This window comes from Trachemys scripta, chromosome 1 (genome assembly GCF_013100865.1).
Source record: "Trachemys scripta elegans isolate TJP31775 chromosome 1, CAS_Tse_1.0, whole genome shotgun sequence".
Taxonomy (NCBI): Eukaryota; Metazoa; Chordata; order Testudines; family Emydidae; genus Trachemys; species Trachemys scripta.
In genome coordinates this window covers 299,797,424-299,821,493 of record NC_048298.1, presented here as the reverse complement: position 1 = coordinate 299,821,493, position 24,070 = coordinate 299,797,424, and the positions used below count along the sequence as shown (strand labels likewise).

At 38.7% G+C, this 24,070-nt stretch overlaps 2 protein-coding genes across 5 annotated transcripts in view; one reads left to right on the top strand and one right to left on the bottom strand.

Moving 5' to 3' along the window:
* The window catches only part of LOC117871061 (WD repeat-containing protein on Y chromosome-like), a 41,183-nt gene extending 39,656 nt beyond the window's left edge, over positions 1-1,527 (top strand). For 3 of the 4 annotated variants that reach the window (XM_034758664.1, XM_034758663.1, XM_034758665.1), the window contains 2 exons: positions 647-750; positions 841-1,527. In XM_034758664.1, coding sequence (XP_034614555.1) covers positions 647-750; positions 841-1,015 — 279 coding nt within the window. In that variant the 3' untranslated portion in view covers positions 1,016-1,527. The remainder of the gene's footprint in view (positions 1-646; positions 751-840) is intronic. The other variant, XM_034758666.1, reaches the window with a different exon arrangement.
* A 2,677-nt stretch (positions 1,528-4,204) lies between these two features.
* Positions 4,205-24,070, bottom strand: part of HSPH1 (heat shock protein family H (Hsp110) member 1) — a 29,613-nt gene continuing 9,747 nt past the window's right edge. The window contains exons 6-18 of the mRNA XM_034758656.1: positions 23,121-23,254; positions 22,057-22,301; positions 19,469-19,697; positions 17,715-17,821; positions 15,960-16,093; positions 13,356-13,561; positions 12,532-12,663; positions 11,455-11,592; positions 10,895-11,020; positions 8,851-8,958; positions 8,619-8,738; positions 5,609-5,770; positions 4,205-5,071 (exon numbers count right to left, since the gene is read on the bottom strand). Coding sequence (XP_034614547.1) covers positions 4,871-5,071; positions 5,609-5,770; positions 8,619-8,738; positions 8,851-8,958; positions 10,895-11,020; positions 11,455-11,592; positions 12,532-12,663; positions 13,356-13,561; positions 15,960-16,093; positions 17,715-17,821; positions 19,469-19,697; positions 22,057-22,301; positions 23,121-23,254 — 2,042 coding nt within the window. The 3' untranslated portion in view covers positions 4,205-4,870. The remainder of the gene's footprint in view (positions 5,072-5,608; positions 5,771-8,618; positions 8,739-8,850; positions 8,959-10,894; positions 11,021-11,454; positions 11,593-12,531; positions 12,664-13,355; positions 13,562-15,959; positions 16,094-17,714; positions 17,822-19,468; positions 19,698-22,056; positions 22,302-23,120; positions 23,255-24,070) is intronic.

The following is a 24,070-nucleotide window of genomic DNA, read 5'->3' as shown; positions in this document are numbered from 1 at the left end:
ATTTGAATCTCAACAAGACTAAAGATCAGGCAGACTGGCATAGTGGGCAATAGGAATTAGTTTCTTTTAAAATAAAATCCATTAAGAGGAAGAAGTCCTCCTGGTAGTCTAGCAATCCAGGCTTGCCTCCATTTTCCTTCTCAAACCAGAATGCTGTATCAGCAAAAAAACATTTGAAATAAGCAGGTAAAAGTAGTTTATAAGAGTTCAGTCCACATACATGAAGCTAAAATTGATAGTATTCCACGCTGTATCCTAAATAGTAAGCAAATACTGAGTAAAGAGTGCATGCAGCCTGCTAAATGCATATTCTTACTAATACAATCTGCACACGCTTGAAGAATTGTCACAATAAGGGTTCATGCAAATTGATGCCTTACATAAGATTGTAACCTGAGAGCCTTCCAAATAAATGTAACAATTAACATACATGTATGACATTGACTACATGTAATTCATCCGTCATCCCAGTTTTAAAGCAACTGTTTTCTTCCAAAATTTTTTTAAATGGTTTACTCAAATCTGTAAAGGTGCCCCAGAAGGGGCAGGATTAGACAGAAGGGCCATCATGGCAGTAATATGAAGGAATGTAGTGGTAGTCTAAATACTTCCTGCATTGCTGAGTGTTCTCTTGGTGCGTTTTTAGCATGAAGTGAGCTATAACCCCAAACTTCCCCAAGTCACCAATCCTGACCTGGATATCAAAGAGGAAATCAACCAGCGGTCTTATGCACAAGCTTTGGGTAAAAGGTAAAATGAAAACAAGGCCACCAGGTAAATTAATTTTTCCTCACTTTCAAAACAAATTAATAATTCATGCTTTCAATTTTCTTTCCCTAGATTGAAGCAGGAGCATTACAAGAAGATAAAGAGACCACTTGCTCCTGGGGGACAGAGTACATATCATATAATCAACAGCTATGAAGTTGTCATTGCTCCACCAATATGTGAAAAGCCTGACTTGTCTGTTCTTGGCACAGACTACTTTTATGAAGAATCATTAGGGGAAGATTAGAGCAATAATTCTGTAGGTAAACTGAACACATCTGTCTCTTCAGTGGTAGCAAAGCAGTTTGTTATTTTTGTTCCTGGTCTAATTTTTCCTCTGTTTTGACAGAAATACACTTAAAATATGCAGATGTTTCTTAATCACTTCTGGACAGTTTATTCTTCTAAGCTTCTTACTATAGTGGCTCATCAGTTAATTCTATAGAGCTGGACTTATGTGGCATTTAAACAAGAATTATATAAGTACAAAGTGAAACCAGAACATGACTGTTAAATAAACAATTCCCTATTAACTAGAGCCTGGTGATATAATAGCACTGTGGAGGCATAGTAGATCTGCACACTTAAGGCCTCAGCAACCTTGTTTTAGGTCTAGTGAGACTTATTCAACCTGCTCTCTGGCTTTGGGGGTCTAAGCTATGGTTGGTGTATTGCATATACTCCTGGGGGACTTCTGCACCAAAAAAATTAAATATGTCATTTAAAATTCTGCATATTTTATTTGTCAAAATAACACAATATAATCATACCAGTTTCAATTATTTTTGGTCATTTATTTCAAAATACCTGTCAGCAAGTATGTCTGCACCAGTACAGACAACAAAAAAGATTCAGGAAATGTTTCTTGACAAATATTTTGTAAGTTAGGCATATTCATACAAAACTGAGTAATAATTCATTTAAACTACACTACAGAACCATATTTCCCACACCCCTCAGCAGTGCAAAGGCTATTGGAGTCAGGGGTAACGGAGGATCTGAGGGAGAGGGAAGTAAATTGCTGGGAAGGAGCCTGGGTGTGAACTTGGAGGGTTGTTGGGTATCGATGGGAAAAGTATGGACCAGGTTTTTTTGGGGGCAGGGAGGGATTGTTAGGGAGCTTCTCCCATTCAGTCAGGCACATCTGCCCGTCCCCATGTGTCCCTCTCCTCCACCCACACTCAGACACCCACTCCCCCATCTGGCCTTGCACTGCCTCCCTCATGTGGCTCTGTGCCCCCACTCAGCTGTCCCCTGTCCCCATGTCTGTGCCCCCACTCAGCCACCCTCTGTCCTCCCTCCCACATCACCATGTGGCCCTGTGCCTCCACTCCCATTCAGCCCCTGCCCTGGTCCATCCTCCCCAATTAACCCCTATGAGCCCCCATCTGAACCCCCCCCAACCCTATGCTGTCTCCCCATAGCTCCCCCATCTCCTGACTTGGCCTGACAGGCACTGCAAAGATAGCTGGCTGGGAGCAGCTGTTGTGGTCTACTGCCACAGTGCCCTCGGGTGGACAAAATGCAGAACTGCAGCAACATTCCAGCTGAAGCTTCCCCCCCCCCCCCAACAAAAATTAAAAATATACATGGCTCATTAATTATCTGCACATGCTGTAGTGCAGAATTTCCCCAGGAGTAGCATATGCACCTGAAATGGAGTAGATCAGTACTGGGAAAGTAAGCAGTGATCAGAAGAGCCTGCCCTGTCATACAGTGCTCGGATACTACAGCTACTTATGGTAGGTCAGGATGGGCCAAGGCATGAGGGAGCTGAGCAGCTGGGTAAAAGCTACAGGCAGGAGTATGCCCCCATCAGAGCTAGTGGAAGAGGCAGGAATGGGGTTGCAGGAGAAACACAAACAGGACCAGCAAGAGGGTGTAATTGCCTTCCTTAGTGCTGACTGATCAGGTATGGCCTGCACAATTAAATCAACTCTGTTCAGAGTAGTACTTAAGTTGTTCCTTGAAGCAGCCAGCAAGCCTCTCCCAACCGCATGCTACTGTCTTGTAGATCTTACTGGGCTGTCCACTTAACAGAAAGGCTTCACCACCACATTGTGTCCTCATCAATTGTTTCTTTGCAAGAAACTTGACCAGAAATTCCTGAGGGGAGAATCTTAACCTTTAACTGGCTTTTCAAGCTGCTTGCTTAGCATGGGAGAAAACAGTTACCTTTTCCGTAGCTGGTATTCTTTGAGATGTGTTGCTCATGTCCATTCCACAGTAGGTATGTGTGCTGGCCCTGTGCACCGGAAGTTTTTCCCTTAGCAGTACCTGTAGAGGAGCACCCCAGCAACCCCTGGAGTAGCACCAGCATGGCACAGTAGGAGGGATGCTGTGTGCTCCCCTGACCCCCAGTTCCTTCTTACTGGAAAATTCCAACAGTGGGGAAGGAGGGCAGGATGTGGAATGGACATGAGCAACACATCTCAAAGAATACCAGTTACGGAAAAGGTAACTATCTTTTCTTCTTTGAGTGATTGCGCATGTGCGTTCCACAGGAGGGGATTCCCAAGCTATACCTGTTGGGAGGTGGGTAGGAGTTCAGACACACACACACACTCAGGACAGAGCACTGCCCTTCCTGGGTTTCTCCAAGACAGCATAAGCAACTAGTGTATGGGTCACTTAGGGGCACAGGCTATTTACAATGCTGCACAACTTAAAGCCTGGCACGGTTATTAGAGGCTTTTTTTTTTTTAAAAAACTTTTAAAACTACAGGTACTAACTATCTACAGCACTAAACAGTCCAAACAGGGAAGGCTACAGCAAAGAGCTGGAGCAGTGCTTTCTTGCTGCTAGTGACGATGCTTTGGAACTGGGGGTGGAGGAGGGCACAGCGCCTCCTTGCTGCTAGTGACGATGCTTTGGAACTGGGGGTGGAGGAGGGCACAGCGCCTCTTGGACCATGCCATGGTGGCGGCGGTAGGGGCACTCCCCTACAGGTACTGCTAAGGGAAAAACTGGCACCAGTGCAAGTAGTGAGCACACACACCTACTGTGGAATGCACATGAGCAATCACTCAAAGAAGAACATTTCATTTACCATGTTTGTTTGGGATCAACTCCTTTCTGATAAAGGCCAAGAAAGACTTCTGACTGATTTTTAGTATCTCAACTGCAAATCTTCGTTTCTTTAGATCTGCTTTTGAAAGTTTTATGCCCAGCCTTTGCTATTGTAAGTTTCCAGGCAGTCATGCTGTTCCCAGGTGCATGCTGGTTTGTGCAGTTATTCAGAGTAACAAGCCGTTTCTGCTTGGGTAGGCTGAGTATCACAACTCCAATTTTTTCCACACTCAGTGGGAAGGCGGGGGGGGAAGTTCTGTAAGCTTTTGCTTACACAGCACAGCTATTTGGCTTTATTTTCTTTACCATTTGTGACAAAAGACAGTAGTCACACTGAAAACAGTACAGAACATAATCAACCCAGCATTTTAGAAAATACCAGTTAGATGAACTTTATTATTAAAGCTCATTAAAAAGGTTTCACAACAAGACGAACAGGATCAGCATCTCCTTCATTTTGCTTTCTCCACATGAAAATTTACTGTTCAACAAGATGAAATCTACTACTTAACATACTACTTAACACCTTTCACCATCTTACTAGTCAGCTAGGGTACAGGACAGTGATAAAGAGTGAAGCTTAGGACAGGAGGTTTATTTTGTTCATTGTAAATTGAACAGCCACTGGCTTTATACAGATGTGCCAAATCAGAGATCAAATGAAAGAAAAACTACCTTGGGATCTACAAGTGCCTACGACTATTTCAGTTACAATCCTGGTGAAGGAGCAGTAAGTATCATAGCAAAACTGATTTCATCCTTACTGAAGCTAACGGTTAAATACTGCACAGAAGCTTAGTATGAATTCACAATTCCACAGGAATCTGAAAGTTACCAAGTCAATTTTCCCTTTTACGGTAGTCATGATCAGCTTTTTTACTCCCCCGCCCCACCATCATACAACACATTCCAGACAACCTTATGAAAAAAATATATAAATAGTTCCCAGAACTTGTTACCCCTGCACAATCACATACTAAAGCAACAATATTTTCTTTCATGAAATCAAATTGCTCAATACAATGCAGTGGTCTAGTCCAAGTCCATGTTCGTGGTGTTTTTATCGTTCTGATGACAATCACCATTTTGTTGAGGGATTTCAGCATTATTTTTATCTTCTTCAATACCTTCATTTGAATGAAGACTGGGTCCATTCAAGGGATTTTCCTCTTTAGGAGAGTCAACATTTGGTTTTGGTTGCATCACTATAGGCTCACACACATTGTGTAATTCCTAAGATAAAGAGAGGCACTCAGAATACAATTCATGCAATCAGCAAGCTACCTGATGAGCTAGCACCGCTGTTCAGAGACTGTGATTCCCATTACCGTTGCTTCCTGAGCACAAAGAGGCTAGACATATGCTACCCCTAACGTATCTAGTTTACTTCTTAAACAGGTTATATTATGGTTCTTTATACAACACTTGGGCACTTTAAGAAAAAAAATTCAGTCTCTCAGAAATGTTGCATTGCTTTAATATTTCCTTACACACCTTGTTATATTTGTATTTACATACTATTGGAAAAGCAGACACTGAATTTTTAACTCTAGTGAAAGATGTTTGTAGTGTAAGTTTATCTGCCTAGCCCAGATATAGTAAAAACATTCGCCACAGAATTTTTACACAATGGACTGTAGCTTCATCCCTTCCTTGCTACTCAGATTAATTATCCTTTAGAGCTGCCAACCAGTTAGAACATACACTGATTTCTAAATAATTGCCTAGTGATATCACTAGTCAGGGATTAGAATTAGTTTCAGCACTAACCTTTAGCTTTGCTTTGATTTCACTTGCACGTACAACTGGATCCTGATCAGGACTCATTTTAGCCTGGGCATTCATAACATTACTCATCCATTCCATCATTTCCTTGACACATTTCTCTACTTCTATCATTTCCGATTCATCAATGTGAATGTATTTCTCATCCTGCATGGAGTTGAATATTTTGAGTTTGTCAATAAGAACCCATTCAATGATATCAGATTATCCAGACAGACCATCCAAGTTGTGTTCTCTCACTATCTAAATATTTGTTACATTACTGTTTACTTTGGAAAGAAAACAAGTTCACCACAACAAGAAGCGCCATGAAACAGTGAGGCAGAATCAAACCCATTTCTGTCTTTGAGAAACAAGCTCACGGAGAGGAAGGTGGGCTTCACAATGATTTACTAGGGATAACATACTTAGAATTGGGTAAGTTTATACTTTCATGTTAATAGGGCAAATCCTGCCACCCTTGAGAAACCATGCATTAGGTTCTGTAGGGTATAATCCAACCTTCTTAGGGCTCCAGTCAGTGCTGTAGGTGGGGGCAATAGAGGGAGAAAAGGTATCCAACTGCACAATCTGGTATTTTGGCTGGCCTTAGATGGGAGAATTTGGATTTATAAAAATGAAAGCTTGAGTCAACCAGCAGAAGTTACCTTTCATAGCTGGATGAGTCAATTGAATCAGATACCCAGCTGCTTTGATATTTCTGGACCACGTGATATTAATTAGGGCTGTCATGCAATAAAAAAATTAATCACAATTAATCGCATTGTTAAACAGTAATAGAATACCATTTATTTAAATATTTTTGGATGTTTTCCACATTTTCAAATATATTGATTTCAATTACAACACAGAATACACAGAGTACAGTGCTCACTTTATTTTTTATTTCAAGTATTTGCACTGTAAAACAAAAACAAAAAAGTATTTTTCAACTCCCCCATTACAAGTACTGCAGTGCAATCTTTATCATGAAAGTTGAACTTCAAATGTACAATTATGTACAAAAAAAGAATACATTCAAAAATAAAACCAGTGTAAAATTTTAGAGCCTGCAAGTCCACTCAGTCCTACTTCTTGTTTAGCCAATTGCTCAGACAGGTTTGTTTACATTTGCAAGAGATAATGCTGCCCACTTCTTGTTTACAATGTCACTTGAAAGTGAGAACAGGCGTTTGCATGGCACTATTGTAGCTGGCATTGCAATGTATTTACATGACAGATGTGCTAAAAGATTCACATGTCCCTTCATGCTTCAACCACCATTGCAGAGGCCACGTGTCTACGCTGATGACGGGTCTGCTTGATAACAAGCCAAAGTAGTGTGGACCGACGCATGCTCATTTTCCTTTGTCTGAATCAGATGCCACCAGCAGAAGCTTGATTTTCTTTTTTGGTGGTTTGGGTTCTATAGTTTCCGCATCAGAGAGTGTTGCTCTTTTAAGACATCTGAAAGCATGCTCCACACCTCATCCCTCTTCAGATTCTTAAACCTTGGGTCGAGTGCTATAGCTATCCTTCGAAATCTCACATTGGTACCTTCTTTGTGTTTTGTGAAATCTGCAGTGAAAGTGTTCTTCAAATGAACATGTGGTTGGTCATCATCCAAGACTGCCATAACATGAAATATATGGCAGAATGCAGGTAAAACTGAGCAGGGGACATTACTCCTTGGGGGAGAATTATATCCAATTTAATTAACTTTTTTTTTTTTTTTTTTTTTTTTAAAACGAGTGTCATCAGCATGGAAGCATGTCCTCTGGAATAGTGGCTGAAGCATGAAGGAGCATACAAAATGTTTAGCATATCTGGCATGTAAATATCTCGCAATGCCAGTTACAAAAGTGCCATGCAAATGCCCATTCTCACTTTCAGGTGACATTATAAATAATAAGAGAGCAGCATTATCTCCTGTATAATGTAAACAAACTTGTTTATCTTCGCGATTGGCTGAACAAGAAAGAAGTGGGACTGAGTGGACTTGTAGGCTCTGAAGTTTTACAATATTTTGTTTTTGAGTGCAGTTATGTAACAAAAAAATAAATAAATCTCCATTTGCAAGTTGCACTTTCACGACAAAGATTGCACTACAGTACTTGTATGAGGTGAATTGAAATACTATTTTCTTTTATCATTTTTACAGTGCAAATATTTGTAATAAAAAATACTTTGATTTCAATTACAACACAGAATACAATATATATGAAAATGTAGAAAAACATCCAAAATATTTAAATAAATTTCATTTAGTATTCTATTGTTTAAGAGTACGATGAATCGTGATTTTTTTTTTAGTTAATAGTGTGAGTTAATTGCAATTAATTGACAGCCCTAATATTAATGCAAGTTTGCACTTAAAAAAAAAAAAAATTGTTTTCTAGCCCTTCTGGCCATGAAGAAACCCACTCTGAATGGGGCCCTGATGCAATCCTGTCAGACTGGCTAAACCAGCTTTGAATGTTGTGAATTACCCTCATTCACATAAACAGTGTATTGGCTCCAAAATCCAATGACACCAAGGACCAACCAGATTTCCAAAGGGCAGGTGTGCTATTGTGACTAATCTTATGTCAATGGTCAAACAACAGGCACAAATAGAACATACATAAGTTACACATCCCTACTCATCTTGAGTAAGTATCTGTACAAAAGCCTATCACTGGCATCTGAGCCACTTCTCCAATAAAGTTGGAAGAGCACAAAACTTGGCTCAAAAAGTTCAGTTATTAAGAATGATAGCCCTCATTCTTTGTGCAAATGCCCTTTTTGACCATAGATACTGAGCAATACAGGTTCAGACTCCTTGTCTGTAGGAGATTTGTTGTTGACAAACTATGTTCTTAATTGCGTAGGTCCAGCATACAGGCTACCAATAAGTGAACAGCCCACTTGAGAAGGAGTTTGACACCACTGCCATCTGGTGCAAGTCTGAATGAAATAGCACAGACAAAAGTCAGTCCCCTCCTACTCCCAACCCATTCCCTGTGAGGCTACTTACCTTGTCCCTGTATTCTCCTGCTATTTTGGCATAGTGTTGAAGCTTGTGTCCCAGTTCTTCCAACACCCGTGGTCGCTCCTCAGCTTCTTGGTATCGCATTTCAATTGGAGTACCTAGTTTCTATAGAAAGTAATATTTTCTATGCATTTCATAATTCAAACCTACATTTACAAACAAGTCATTCCTGCAATATTTTGAAAGTTACATTATACAAGAGTGCAAATGGACATACCTTTAATTCATCCAATTTATCTATGTACACCTGTTTAGCTTGGTCCTCTCCATCCTCATACAACCAATCTTCTATCTCCGTTAGGAATGCAGAGAATCTTTGACGATCCTAAGATAAAATTTGGATGCAATTTAGAATGCCAGCCAGGCCAAAATACTTAGTAAGTAAAGGAAAAAGCAGTACAACTGCAGCATGGTCCGTTACAAAGAAGGCTATTTACATTTTTCATAGACAAGCCCTAAGGCTGTTTTATGCCAGGGGCCGAGAAAACAAGATGCAAAGATAATTTAAAACCACTCTTGTATAACAGCATTTGTTTCTGCACTGAGAACAGCTTGGTTTGAACAAAGAACCCAGCCCAGAAATCTATCTTACACTGCATGCTTTCCTGTGTGACCACGGAAAGGCACTACCAAAATTCATTTTTGCCTACCTCATATTGAGGGGACACAGCTATGCAGGGTCTCCTAGCGGGGAACGGCATTTACTACTGCAATTTCTAGAAGTCTGTGCAAGTCAAGCTAAGCTGCAAGGGCGAACGCAGATGAAGGCAAAGCTAACAGAAGTCTGTTCGTTCCCTAATACAGTTGTACCAACTAAAATAAAAGCTGGATAGACTTCAGGAAAAAAACAAACCCCAAAAAACCTTGCACTGAACAAGATAATATGGGTATTTTGTCTTTTCTGGATGTATTTTAAAGAGTCACAAAGGTCTGTTTTGATAACATCTATGTGTTTGGGCAACTCTCTGCTGATATTCAGCAAGACAGGCTGGACCAAATGCTGTCCTTTAGAAAATACAAGGGCAATTTTAGTAGATCTTGTACATCACACTGCCTTTTGATTTTAATGGATCAAAATGTGGCAGGTATTTGCACATCTCCTCCTTTTTCAAATACACCTCTACCTCAACGCTGTCCTCGGGAGCCAAAAAAAATCTTACCGCGTTATAGGTGAAACCACGTTATACTGAACTTGCTTTGATCCACCGGAGTGCGCAGCCCCGCCCCCCCGGAGCACTGCTTTACCACGTTATATCCGAATTCGTATTATATCGGGTCACGTTATATTGAGGGAGCAGTGTATTTAACCTACATCTAGTTCCAAGCATGGCTTTGTTGAGTAGAATGTTTACTTCTAAAAAAGTTTAATTGATCAGTTATCTGTGGGAGGATCAATTGGCTAGTGATATGTTTTAGGGGTGAAACTGCTGGAGATTCTCTTTGAAGAGGAGTTTAACACTGTTGCTTCCTCCCCTTCCATCTCCTTTCTTTTCTCTTCCTGCTTCATCTCCCCATCACCCAGATACCTCCACTTATTCACTCTCTGCTCTCATCCCTTCCACTTGTCCTCAGTGCCTTCCACTCCAGGTCTCAGCCTATTCTTCCTTACAGTCTTCCATGGTTATTTAACTAGTTTACGACTAATCAAATTCAGACTGATCTATTACTTCAGTTTTTAAACACTTACTACAGTAGAACCTCAGAGTTATGAACACGAATTAAAAACTGACCAGTCAACCACACATCTCATTTGGAACTGGAAGTACGCTATCAGGGAGAAGCAGAGACAAAAAGAAAAGCAAATACAGTACAGAATTGTGTTAAACATAAGCTACTAAAAAATAAAGTTTAAACTAATATTTGACAAGGTAAGGAAACTTTCTGGGCTTGTTTCACTTAAATTAAGATGGTTAAAAGCAGCATTTTTCTTCTGCATAGTAAAGTTTCAAAACTTTATTAAGTCCATGTTCAGTTGTAAACTTTTGAAAGAACCACTGTAACATTTAGTTCCATTCCCACAGTGTTCGTAACTCTGTGGTTCTACTGTAACTGCAATCATTTTTGGACAAAGCTAATTTTGAAAAGGATATGTACATTTTTGCAAAATTAATTCAACTCCAGAAGATAAGCAATTGAACAATAGCGGTCTAAGATTTTCAGATATCTACAGTACAGATATGAGGGCAGAATTTCACCACAAATAAGCAGGACAGATGTTTGATGCTAATGTTTCAGGAAAACTACTGACTTTAATAGCATACCTCTTCACAAACAAACTTTTCATATGGTCCTGATAACTTATCCCTGAACTCATACACATATTCTTCCACAGCATTTTTTGCATCATTTCTTTCCTTCTCCAGCTTGTCTTGCATGATCATCTTGCCCTGTTTGACCATAGGAAAAAAAAAAAAAAAGTACTTTATTAAAACAAATTTAAACTTAAAAGCAGCCTTACAAAAGGCTATAACAGTCTTTAAAAGGCCTTAATTCATATTGTTGCTGAAACTGTGCAAGTAACAGTGGGGTGAACTAAAAAATGGAGACTCTCCTGAAGGTTTAGATGGTTTTTAAACAATGTGTGATCTCATTACATAGATCACTGCTGTAATGCTATAATTCAAAGTGACATTACAATGTTGCTAACATTTGCAGTCAGGAGCTTAAATGAGGCATTGCATTAACTCATTATGAATGTATTAGTGGCAGGAGTCTATTTTCAGGTTTTTTTTTTTAATGTAAAGTCTGAAGTTGCTCGAAACTAGTCACTGAATAATAATAAGTAAGAATCAGTCTCCCTCACCAAGATTACTGAACTCACCTCTGTTTTGATATACATGTTGAGAAGTTCTTTCCCTAACTGCCAGACCAGATTAGCTTCAATGGGCAGCTCTACATTCTTCACCTTTATCTTGGGTTTTTTAGCTTCTGGAGGTTGATCACTTTTCTTCTCATTTGTCTAGATTGGAAAGAAAACAAAAAAAAGTTATATCCATGACTTAGTAGGAGCACTAAAAGACGGTTTTTCACTGTGATGCTAAAATCCCTCAGCAGAATATGGACCAGTATGTATTTTCTCACTGTTCCTTCAGAATCTCACAAATATATCCTTACAAAGGATTTTGTTTTTCAGCTACTGTATATCTTACCTTCCCACTTCACGTAGTCAAACGTAACTCATATTTCAGGAGAACGGTGTTGGAAGATAGAAAGGGCAATTGCAAGAAACACGGACTATTAGTAGGACACAGCAATTCTTTTACAGATTAGCACTTCAATATTAAATGCTTACAGCTACATATTATCATAACACTTGGATGAAAATTAAGTGCAAACTTTGTTAGCCTGAGGCAGCTTCTTGAAGTCAGTTTTGGTTTGTTTTTAAAACAATAATTCTCACCCTTAGGCATCAGTACTAACGCTTGAAATAAAAGTCAGACTATAAGCCCTTTGTGGCAAGGACTACATCTTGTTTGTTAAGAGGCATAAACTTATGTTCTAGGGGTCTTCTCAATCTGGTTTCTCTGCCTACTGTTTAGTCGTGGTAAATGTAGCAAGCTTAGCCTCTAGCAGTTGTTATACAAAGCGAAATACCGTCAAGGTAATGCACATACTATGCAATGCTGCATACATTGAGGCAATAAAGAGAAAGTCTTGATCCTTGCTGGAAGATGATGATTGGAATAGTGAGATTTTGCCAGCTTTATCTTGTCTTAAATAGACAATTATTGGTTATGTTAGACAAAAATGAAAGTAAAGATGCAAAAGCTACTAAACACAATACACTGCAAGAGCACTGAACTGCCTACTTGTGTGAGTGCGTGAAGGTTACAGTTTTAAATGCCATCATAATAGATTATAACATTTTTCAATACAATGAGTTTAAAGGGTCACTCACTTTCTTGGCATCTGGTATTTTGTTTTCTTCAGAGGGAGGTTCTGGTGAAGGGGGAGACTGTGGAGTTGGTTGACCATCAGTTTGTACCTGGGACTGTGTTCCAGCTTCATTGTTTTCTTGCTGGATATTTTTCTGAAATGAAACCCCAGGCACAAAGGATGTAGAAAGAATGTGCACTTGTATTTATTAGAAGTTATAGTGTAATTGCTTTCCCACATGCTTTCTTACTTACTGAGCAATAACTCTGCAGTCAATGTATTCATGGAATCATAGGTATAGATGAGAGACTTATCAAGACATCTAGGCCAACCTAACATTGCAGGATTCTTCCCCCTCCCCGATTATAGAAAGCCAATAGTTTTCCCCCATGGGTAAGCCATTCAGCAATTTAGTTATAATGCAGGATTATGTGCAGATAATCAAAACTAACTTTTTTATGCTACAGTTATCGTCACACATTAAAGTTTTTCCTATTTGGAGATATACTAACAATCCTGAATGTTAGTTACAAGCAAAAATCGCTACTGCTATTTGACTCTAAAAAGATATTAAACTAAATGTACAGAATGAATACTTAAATTTAAGTTCCTACTAAAAATGTCAAACTGTTTCCATAATGGGACATACGCTTGTTTCCGGACACACTTTTCCAAGGAGACAACACTCAGCTGACCCCCTTTCTTGTAAAAGAGTTTCGTTTCTCCTGAAGCCTGCCCCAAACTTAATTACTTTGTTTCCCTAGCAGAAGGTATTTATAATTCAATCAAGTATTACAAAAGAATGCATTTTGTTAAGAACACGGTGTGCAAGAATAGACAACTTACATCATCTGAATTCTCCAGAGGCCTCTGGTTCACAATCACCACTTCAGTCTCCACATTGAGATCTTCATTCTCTTCAGCTTTAACTTGTTCTACCATTGAGGCAGTAGACACACTGAAAATGCCATGAGTATTGACACGGACTTTAACTTTGACTTTAGATCTCTCTCCATCTTTCTGAGCTGCCACATTTTGGACAACATATCTGCCTGAAAACAAAGGGGATAAAACGACAGACAAATTTGTAGCTACTTTTCTACTATGATATATGGCATCTTTCACAAAAACTGTATTTCCATACATTTTATGGAGTTAATGAAGAAGAAAATGTAAGATGTGAGGCCTGGCTCAGGCAGAGGAAGTTGCAGAGAACTGTCATTCGGACACTGATGATCAGGAAGTGAATGTAGAAACTTAAATATTACAGTATGGGTTTAAGTTTCTCTCCCCTCAATTTCCATACCAGATGTGCTTAATCTACAGAGAAGATATCTCCCTCCCCCATACCCCAAATACACAAACTTTAAGCCCTGCAAACTCAGTCCAAAATCTGAGTCAGAATTGGGCACTTTGTCTCATCTGCACACCACCAATGAGAGATTCTAAAAACCAGATTAGGCCCTCAACATCTCTGTACCAGCTTCAAAGGGGTAGTCAACACATGTGGCCCTGCAACTGAATTTAAATAATTCTATTGATGATACACAAAATGACTTAGATTCCAGCCAATAATTGAGGGGAAGATGGGGATAAAAGAACACAGTCTGAATTCGGAAAGTGGTCTCCAGTCACAACTGTAATAGAAATATAAAATAAAAATAATGAAGAAAGCTCACCCTCCCACGGTTGTGTTGGCTCAAAAGTAATGCCAAGATTGAAAAGGTTACTATAGTAAACGGATATGAGTGAGTCAACAGATTCTGTGTGTATTCAAATTATGCCATTTTTACATAAATTCCTGTTCGGTGTAGAACAGCTCTTTGAAAATACAGAGTCAGATTTCCCCCACGCTTTTACAATCTTTACCAGCAACAGGTATCTATGAATATCCTTTGCTCCAGGTGTCAGAATGTGTTGGTCTTTTGTTACTCACATAAAGAACTTCAAAGGGTCGTGAAACTGAGAAATAGAATATTAGCTAGAGCCAACTGTTGCTGTGCCAGCTTCCCCCTACCGCTCTGGCTCATGCAACTCAAACCATGCAACCTGGAACTTGTAATAAACATTGAACTAAAACCAGGAAATATCCATATTCAAAAGTTCCAGGTTGCATGGTTTGAGTTGCATGAACATGTATGTAGATTGGAGATGGAGTCTCTGCCACATCCGCAGAGAGACTATAGGGAATTATGGTGTATGGTTAATTGCCAGTCAATAAAATGCTATTGTAACCAGCAAATATTGGATTATAGATTAGTCAAATGTGTGAAGCTGAAAAATTGATTTCCCTACACTCACTTTTCTAGCTGGCAATTGGAGACTTGAATTCAGATTAGCTACCACTTTTTTTTTTTTTTTTAAAACAGATAAACTGGAGCAAGCTCAGATACTGTTTTGAGAAGTATCTAGGAAATTAAGACATAAGAAAAGATTAATGCAGGTTTTTTCTCTGAGAGGTGATTACATACAAGTGTCTTCTTCTTAGTCAGAAGATCTGGTCCCTTTGCGTACTGAGTTATGTCTGTTTACTTTACTGACTGAAGTCAGTTCTAAATTCTATTTTGTCTCGCAAAACGAATACAGCTATAGGAGCGTGACTTGCATTCTCTTCTGGTTCACATGTCACAACCACTAATTTAATTCTGAATGAAGAAACTAAGTAACTGTTGATTGTGTGAACCAGTACCAAACTGACTTTCAAATTCCAGGTAAAGTTTTCAGGTTTGAAGTTAAATCTTTACACTTGTAAAACTGTACATGTGTTATAAATTACTGTAGACAAACATGAACCCTACAATGCCTTTGTAACGGTCACAACTTTGAATGTTCCATCTAAGGAAAAAAAGACAAAGGGAAGACTCCTATATACAAGTATGTAAAGATTATGAGCCCAATTCTCATTAATCAAGGAGACAAGAACAAGTACAGGTTAATAAAATGCAATACAATTTTCTGATTAAATAGTAAGGGAATCCCTACAACAGTAAAGCAATGGAACAAGTTTCCAAAGGTGGTTTATTGTTTCACTTCCAGTGGAAGAATCAAAGCTTAATTTTTTTGTATATAGGGGATAGGTTTAGGGATACTTTAAAATTAAGATGGTGGTGGTGCAAGGTGGAAAACTAGTTTAAAAAAAAAAAAAAAAGTGTTAAGAAATCCCTTGCACTTATAATGGTTTCATTCCAATCAAGGAACTTGACATAACTGGCAGCCTTTCTTTAGCTTGTGACGTGGAAGTGTCTACCAGGGACTGGGCTAAACACAAACTCAGTTCAAATGTAAATTGGACTGGAAACATGAAAACATATACATAAATCCATGTGTTACAGCTCTATCAAAACAGAATGAGGTGAGTTAACATTACACAATTCCAGTGAAAGTAATGAAAGATATACCAAGAGATTTGAAAGATGGCAAAGTGCCACATTCACCAGGACAATCACTTACCAATCTTTGTCTCGGGATATGGGACACCATTAGGATCAGAATAGAAAGCTTCTAGCTCAAATGGACCTTTTCTGTAGAAGGTGAGAACTTTGGAGAAAGGTGCTGCATGATTTCTGCTGAACACTTCATGAACCCTACAGTTAGGATCAAGCAAAAAAGTACTTTAGAACGGTACATGTGCTGAAACAGCTGTGATTTTCCCTTTGAGAAATGCTGAATCCTTTAACATGAATAGTCCTGAGAAAGTTATTTCTGGAAAAGAATCTTTGCTATCAGACATTACAGAAAGACCTACATTCCAAGTTGATAATGTGAAGTGATTACACATTCCAGCTATTTTAGGGCCTGGTAAGCAAGACAGTTCAGTCATGTTTGAATAGGATTTGGAAACAGATTACCAGTAGATGTACAGTACTTGACTTCTTTTCAACGGTGTCCCTCAGTTACCTTGAAATAACTACTGAAATTAAAAATTGCACTTCTCTAATGCCTTTTTGAATCTCAAAGGCTATGTTCCTGATTACCAGCTGATTTGCTTTATGGCTCAGTCAAGAGAGCAGAGACACTTATTTTTCCTCCCTTGCTCTGACAGAAAGGCTGACAACTATTCATCCAGGATTCTCCTGTGCTCTGGGCTTTCTGAGTCAGTCTGCTTACTTCCAATCTCCAGAAAATTTAATCCAACTCCCTACCCAACAAATCTTTTGTTGAATTCCAGTCTTGGAAACCTGGTTAGGTGGGAGATTAACTGCCTCACAACTGAGCCACAGAAAACAAGATAGCTGAAAATGGGAATACAGTTTACCTTCAGAGGTTCAGTCTACAACAGAACAAATACTGAGATCTGTACAGCTGGATCTTATGAGAAAACACAGATGGACAAGAGATTCAAGGCTGAACTAGATGGAACTTGGGGCAAGGATAGACTTTACCACCTTGGAGAACTGGCGTAGAGATTGAGGTGTATATACAGGACTGCTGCAAACCACATGTGGTAGATTTAACAGAAAATAAGGAAGTGTTCACTACTTCCATGGCAAGAATTATAAACAACAACAACAACAACATTCTTTTAAGATTATTATGAGGAGACACTAAAGTTTTTTTTTTTTTTTTTTTAAATAATATGTCTTAGTAGCACATCTTGCCACAATTTTTTTAAAACCAGTTACTGAGTGTATTCTTATATCTGTATTTTTAATTAGTCAAAGAAAAATCCTCTATAAAAGTTTGTTTTATCAAACTAAACTATTGGGCATTTTTCTAGCTGAAAATATTCCTAAAAGACAGCCCACCTTTGAAAGGAATTGGAACGGTAGAAAATGTTTTGAATGTATGTATCAACATGTACATAGTTCTTGATTAACCTCTCATTTCTGTATTTATTATCCAATAAGTTTACTTCTATATGTTTACATCTTCTTAAATACGCAAGTCAAACTGGGCCTTGTATACAGGTGGCCACTTTATCTCAATCAGTACAGCTCACTGACTAAAGAGATTAATTCTGAGTCTGATTTGCAAGCCACTATTCTTACTTTTGGTGGAGATTAATACAGCATTCAGTTTCTCTTGTGAGACAAAAGTATTGTTACAACAGAACCACTACTAAAGCTATAAACAGCACAGCTCAATGGACCTATGAGTTGTTAGATTATTTAGCACTGACCCTTCAAGGAAGATGCACAGATGAGCTTTATCCTTATATTGCGTAAAACCAAAATCCAAATGGGAACAATACTTTAAGCTACCTACCCTTCAGTGTCATCGGTTTCTGTATTCCACATCAGAGATATTGGGAATGGAACTGCATCTGTGACAGAGAATTCTCTCACTTTAAATGCTGGAGAAAGAATTGCACACTAAAAGACAAACAAACAGCTGTTACGATTGGCTATGTGCCTGAATGTTATGCCTTAAAATACACTAACTTTTTCAATAATTTTTTTTTTAAAATAATGAGTCTTATACTTTATTGATTGTACCAAAACAGATCTAGATAAATTAACTGCTTAAGTGAAACCCTGATGTGAAGGAATTATGCTCACAATGGGTGCACGTTCTTTAGGTACAAGGGACCTTTAGTTTATCCTTTGCACTGTGGCAAAACTGCTAGTTATCCCTAAATCAACCAAAATTACTCTTATCTTAGTTCTAACACAGATTAAACTACATTTTTCTTGTTGTTTAACATTACAGTTCTCAGAGGATACACCTGGTATGTTCCAAAGGAGTAACAGCATTACATAGAATGACATGTGAGCATGCTGTGCATGTCCAGCAGTGAAGGGGGTTAAGCCCATTACCGTTGTTTCTTGCTCTGTGCTTATGGGAATAGTCAATGGATGTTCAAGGGCTATGGTTAGTGAGGTGGAAGACAGGAACAGAACACAAAACAAGGAATGAAAGGAAAAAAGGGTGAAGGAGGTACAGAAGGAAAACAGTTTCAGAGCAAAAGCAATTTACTTTCAGGGTATGCGTACACTGCATGTGACTGTGTGTTTGTAGCATGGGTAGTCACATCCCACTCAGGCCAGCTGCCTGAGTACAAACCCATCAGGGACCCCGAGCATATACTTGGGCTGCAAGCCCATGCCACCACATCTTCGCTACTAGCTAGCGCCTTTAACAACAGATTAAAGGTAGCATGGGTATGCCTACCTGTGCTACTTCACACCTTCACTTGCAGTGTAGACATACTGTAAGAGAAACAAATCTACTTTCAAAGTCAAGTAAATATGGATTGCGGGAAGAGCTGCAATGAGACATTTTAAGTTAATAGCAAAATGCAACACTAAGTCCAATACCAGAAAATGTTACACACAAATGTATGTATTTGTATGTTCAACGGTAGTACATACAAGCCATCTGAATACATTAGGTAACAAAGGAGGCTGAATACATTTTACAGCCTTTGATGGATAATGCTAAATCATTTGTGCCAGAGGTGATTCTCCTATATTTCTTAAGAGTGGACTGTTTTGCCTCTGGAATGCATCTAATGGTAAAATGTTTTCTAAAACAGTATAGTAGAGAATACCCTGAACCCCCTATAAAGGCCTATTGTCTTTTTGCTGATTATTTTGTATTGTTTGGACTGGTCAATGACCACTGCCTCACCCAGTCTGCACCTGCCAGGAAGGCTTTGAATGAAGTAGAGCCTGATCCCTCTCAGCAGCACCAAGAGGACTGACTGGAAGACAGGGGAAGTGGGGAGAGAGAGAGAGAATAAGGTATATAACAAGAGGTTTGGGAGTCTGGGAAAAAATGGCAATGGTTCCCCAGGCTCAAGCCAGATAAAGTGCAGCGACTAGTTGCAGTTTAGTCAAATCAGTAAGTATGTAAAATTAAAGTGACAGAGCTTTTTAAGCATGTCACTGTTTCAGCACATGGTATTCGTTCCATTGCCTGCTTTAAGAGTGTCACTTTTGCTATCTGCTATAACTATATGGTCAGTTCTCGAAAGGAAGTATTCTCAGAAGACTTAAGTGGTATTGTGAATACTGTACCTGTAGAGCACAGCCTCGTGCAACGGCTTCGTCTGCGTTCAGCGTTGTGCTGACATCTTTGCCAAAGAACTTTGCAATCTTCTCTTTAACAGCTGGAATGCGTGTAGCTCCACCAACAATCTCAACAGCATTCACATCTTCCACTTTAAGCTGAGTTTGTTCAATTAATGAATGGAAGGGCACCTCTATCCTTTGTAGGAGGTCAGCACATAATTCTTCAAACTGGGACCTAGGAAAAACAGACAAAAAGCCATAGTTAAAAACTCTGGAGTTTTGCTTTACCGGATTTTGTTAGGAACTGTTTAAAACTGCACATTTCAGCAAGAAAGCTTTATAAACTAAGCCACCATGAACAGATTTTAAAGCTGCTTAGTATTTTTAAAGTTAGTGAATTTAGTGTTTTCAAATGTGCCAAACTCAAGTGATGTCCACACAGTCTAGCAACACTATGAATAGATACCATGCAAGTTTTTGCACATTTCTGTGAACACAGCTCAACTATATGCACCACTACCTGAAGAGATCCCTTCTAAAGGATATCCTGCCTTTATGCCCATTATCAGCCTTTCTGCAGAAGCTACAGATAAAGGTGCAAACAGTGTTGGTGATTTTTGTGCTGTGAGCTCTTGTGCCTCTAGTTTCTAGGGAAAAACACCAAATATCCACCTGAGATAGTTACTTTTGGTCAGTAATGACCGGGAATGAATGTAAATTAGTAAAATAGTCTGTATGACATAATCAGGCAGCCAGTCTCCTGTATAGTGTTATTCTGCCCTCCAGTTCTATCATGGCGTGCATTACAGTATTTGCAGATAAAGCAATAAAGCTCCATTTATCACCAAGGTTGAGATCATCAAAGCAGTATAGGGGATTTAGTTTTAATTAAGGGTGTGCAGCCAACTTCCCTGCCCTGCTTTGAAAGTGTCAACCCATGTTTGTAAGTTAATGTCTTTCTGTATAAGTGGTCAGTTTCTATGTTTCTACAGATGAAGACGGCAACTATGTTACTTTAATTATTGCTTCAGTCTCTCAACCAGCAATGGGAACTCACTGCATGTACATCTCATTTAGATGAATTTATACCCCACTTTAAACCCATGATTTTCTGTAAAAGGAGGCAGCCAGTTGGTGAGAGATTTTACACCTTTGGATTCTTTGTGTAATTTGAGTGTTTGCTTTCTCTCCATTCATTTTTAATAGAAATCTTTTGAATTTGGGTTCTCAAACACACAAAACTTGGCACAAAAGTGAATCCTGAATAGATCTGGTGTAAAAGGCAGTTTTTTTTTTTTTTAATTAAAGGTTGGATTTAGGGTAATTTTTAGCTATTCTTCACATCATAATGGACAGTTTGTGTGCTGCACAAACAAACAATTGGTTGTTGAAAAAAGTTTGTAAATAGAACCTTATCCATCAGGAGCTACACACTTTTCTGTCACATATTATTCCACAGCAGAAAAGGGCTCATATACCCAGTTACCAATGGATAGTTTTCTCCAGTAGTAGCTGCACTTTTACACCCCTCCCCCCAGGTAAAATAAAATAAAATAAATCCCTAATTAAATATTATAAAAGGACCCTAGGAAGCTAACTGGTTCATAATGAAGTTTGTATATCATGACTGACATGAACCATTCCTGACACTAACCCACAAAAACAAGGAAATACGATAAGCCACTTAATACATATCTTCCACGCACAAGTATGTACCTCACCATTACAACTACCATCCACCACAGACCACATACTGCAAGTGCAGTCTTGCCCCATTTCACCCTCCTGCATGCACCACTTTACCAATTTATTTTTTTCACTAACATTAATAGTTGTTGACATCTGGAGTAGTAGTTGGCTGTGTTGGGACACAGCAGTTTGATAAAGGGTTGAGTACAGAAGGACAGCTAAAAGGAAAGATGGAGGATGACATTCCTCAGAAGACAGAGTTAAGGTTGTGGTGCATGGTAGCATATGGTAGCAGAGGGTATTCACATTAGGTGGGTTAACTTTTTATTTCCTTACTTTTATGGATTTGTGTCAGGTATGTTGCATGTGTAGCAAAATTGCTTCAAACTACAAAGTATTTTGTGTATTAAATCTAGCAGGTTTACTTCTAGACCCAAGGTGATAGTGCCTTGTACCTAAAAATGAGGGCATTTCAGATTAGGAGTATAGGCAGGCACAGTGTTTAACATTGTATATTTGTTTCATTCATATGGCCATCACATACCTTATGTAATCAAGTCTGAACTATTCCAGCATCACAAAAAAGCTGGAAGTATTCACAACAAAGATTAGATTTATAAATGGCCAGGATTGGCCACTGTTTCAGAGATACTTCATGTTTAATAAACATTTAGTAATCTTAGTATAGATCAGGGGTTCCTAAACTTGGTTCGCGGCTTGTTTAGGGTAAACAAAGCGTCTCACAGTCCACCAGAGGCTTACCCTGAACAAGCCGTGAACCAAGTTTGGGAACCCCTGGTATAGACGGTCCCTTTTCTTTTAGGGCTGTGGAAACAAAGAATCCCATCCACTGAGGATTTGCTTTAAACACAGTGTTCCCTCATTTTCCTTTAGCTCCTATTCACCTGTTCATCTTTCCAGCCACATCTCTATCATTCATAAAGCACTCAATGTTAAGTGGGATGTCCGTGCTGTTAGAGCTCATTAGCTTCTTCAGTTTCTCACACTCCTGATATAGACGAAGAAGGGCTCGAATTTTTGATTTCGGATCCAGTTTATACTTTGCTTTTATTTCTGCACAAAAGTGATCTACTAACTTTTCATCAAAGTTTCTCCCCCCTAGGAAGGGATCAAAGGCTGTGCCAAGCACCTGGTTTGAAAGAGAAAATAGTTTAGTTTTATATTTGACAATCAGACATTACACTGGACTTCCACCTATACCAGCAGGCCTTTTTTAAAACAAAGACGCCACCACATAGGCTTTTTCTTCCAATGTGTAAGTTTAAAGATTTAGTAAGGTATTAGTAGAAGCTGGTCTGTACACCTGTAAGTTGGAAGTTTGCCTTAAAAAAACAAAACAAAAACAACAGCCTTTCTAGAATGGGTGACAGTCCAGTGTCATCAGGGTCTTAGTCCACACATAGGTTCAAATGGCTTATTACAATGTCAAATAACTGTACTCTGATTACAAGTCAATCCACTTACAGCTTCAGTGTAATTGCAACATAGTATAAGACGCCAATATTAATGGTGCCAAAATCCTTAATGTTTGTGTCCACCATATCACTTTATACACATTAAATAAATACTTCCAAAAAATGAAGCTGTAAGTTGTATATTTTAGCAGTCTTTACATATACTGCCACTAAGATTTTCTTTTTAAAAAGTGGTCAGCAAGTTCAAGAGGTTTCACTGCTTTTGTTGTTTCAGTGTACTGTTACAACTATTTCACGCGTTTATATTAGAACAGTTTTCAGGTCACTTGAGTCCCTGCAAAAAACTAATTCACAGTCTAGAGCAAGACCTGCTAATCAATATGTAGAGATTCAAGGTGTTATACAGCCACGTTCTGTTTGGTCATCATTTCAATTCAAGCACATTTTAGTGGTGCAATTTTTTCCCCTTTTTTCTTGACCGAACTTTACATGGCCCATGGAGTACACACAAAAATGGATTATCAGCTGACTACCTTTAGTTTACCCTTGTTAAAAGCACAGGCTGATACTTGAAATGCAGAATGTCCCATGTCAACAAACACCACTATCCGTGGCTTCTCTTCTGGAGCTGGAAGGTCTTGTTTATAAATTCCATAGTTAAGAGCCACTGTAAAGCAAGAAGCATCAAATGTTATCTGCACCATCACTAGTGGATCTCCATTCAGTGCTTCATTCAACTCATCATTTTTGCAATGGTGCAAAGTCACAAAAGGCAGGTTCCAACTAAAATGTTTACATATATACATTGCTATATTTACTTCCTAGCACTAATACTTCATATTACATCTACCAATGAATTTTCTGAGCCGTGAAAGGCTCAGCAAAAGTAGATTAAATATTTATATGGATGTTGACATCCACAATTGCACTGATGGTAGTTTTATATCCTTTAACAAAAAATTCTGATTACAAATATTACGAAAAAATTCCTCATACAGGCAACTTATTGAACAATTGATCACTATGATGCTTCTTGCACATTCCTCTGAAGAGACAGGATCCTTGACTAGATGGACCACTGGTCTATACTGCTAGGGCAATTCCTATCCTCAAATGTGGGAGTCAGGGGAAAGTTAAGTACAGTACAGTAGAACCTCAGAGTTAAAAACTGAATGGTCAACCGCACACCATATTTGGAATCAGAAGTATACAAACAGGCAGCGGCAGAAACAAAAAAAAGCAAATACAGTACAGTACCGTGTTAAACGTAAACTACTAAAAACAATAAAGGGAAGTGTAAAAAAATTTGACAAGGTAAGGAAACTGTTTCTGTGCTTGTTTCCATTTAAATTAAGACTGTTAAAAGCAGCATTTTTCTTTTGCACAGTAAAGTTTCAAAGCTATATTAAGTTAATGTTCAGTTGTCAACTTCTGAAAGAACAACCATAATGTTTTATTCAGAGTTTCAAACATTTCAAAATTA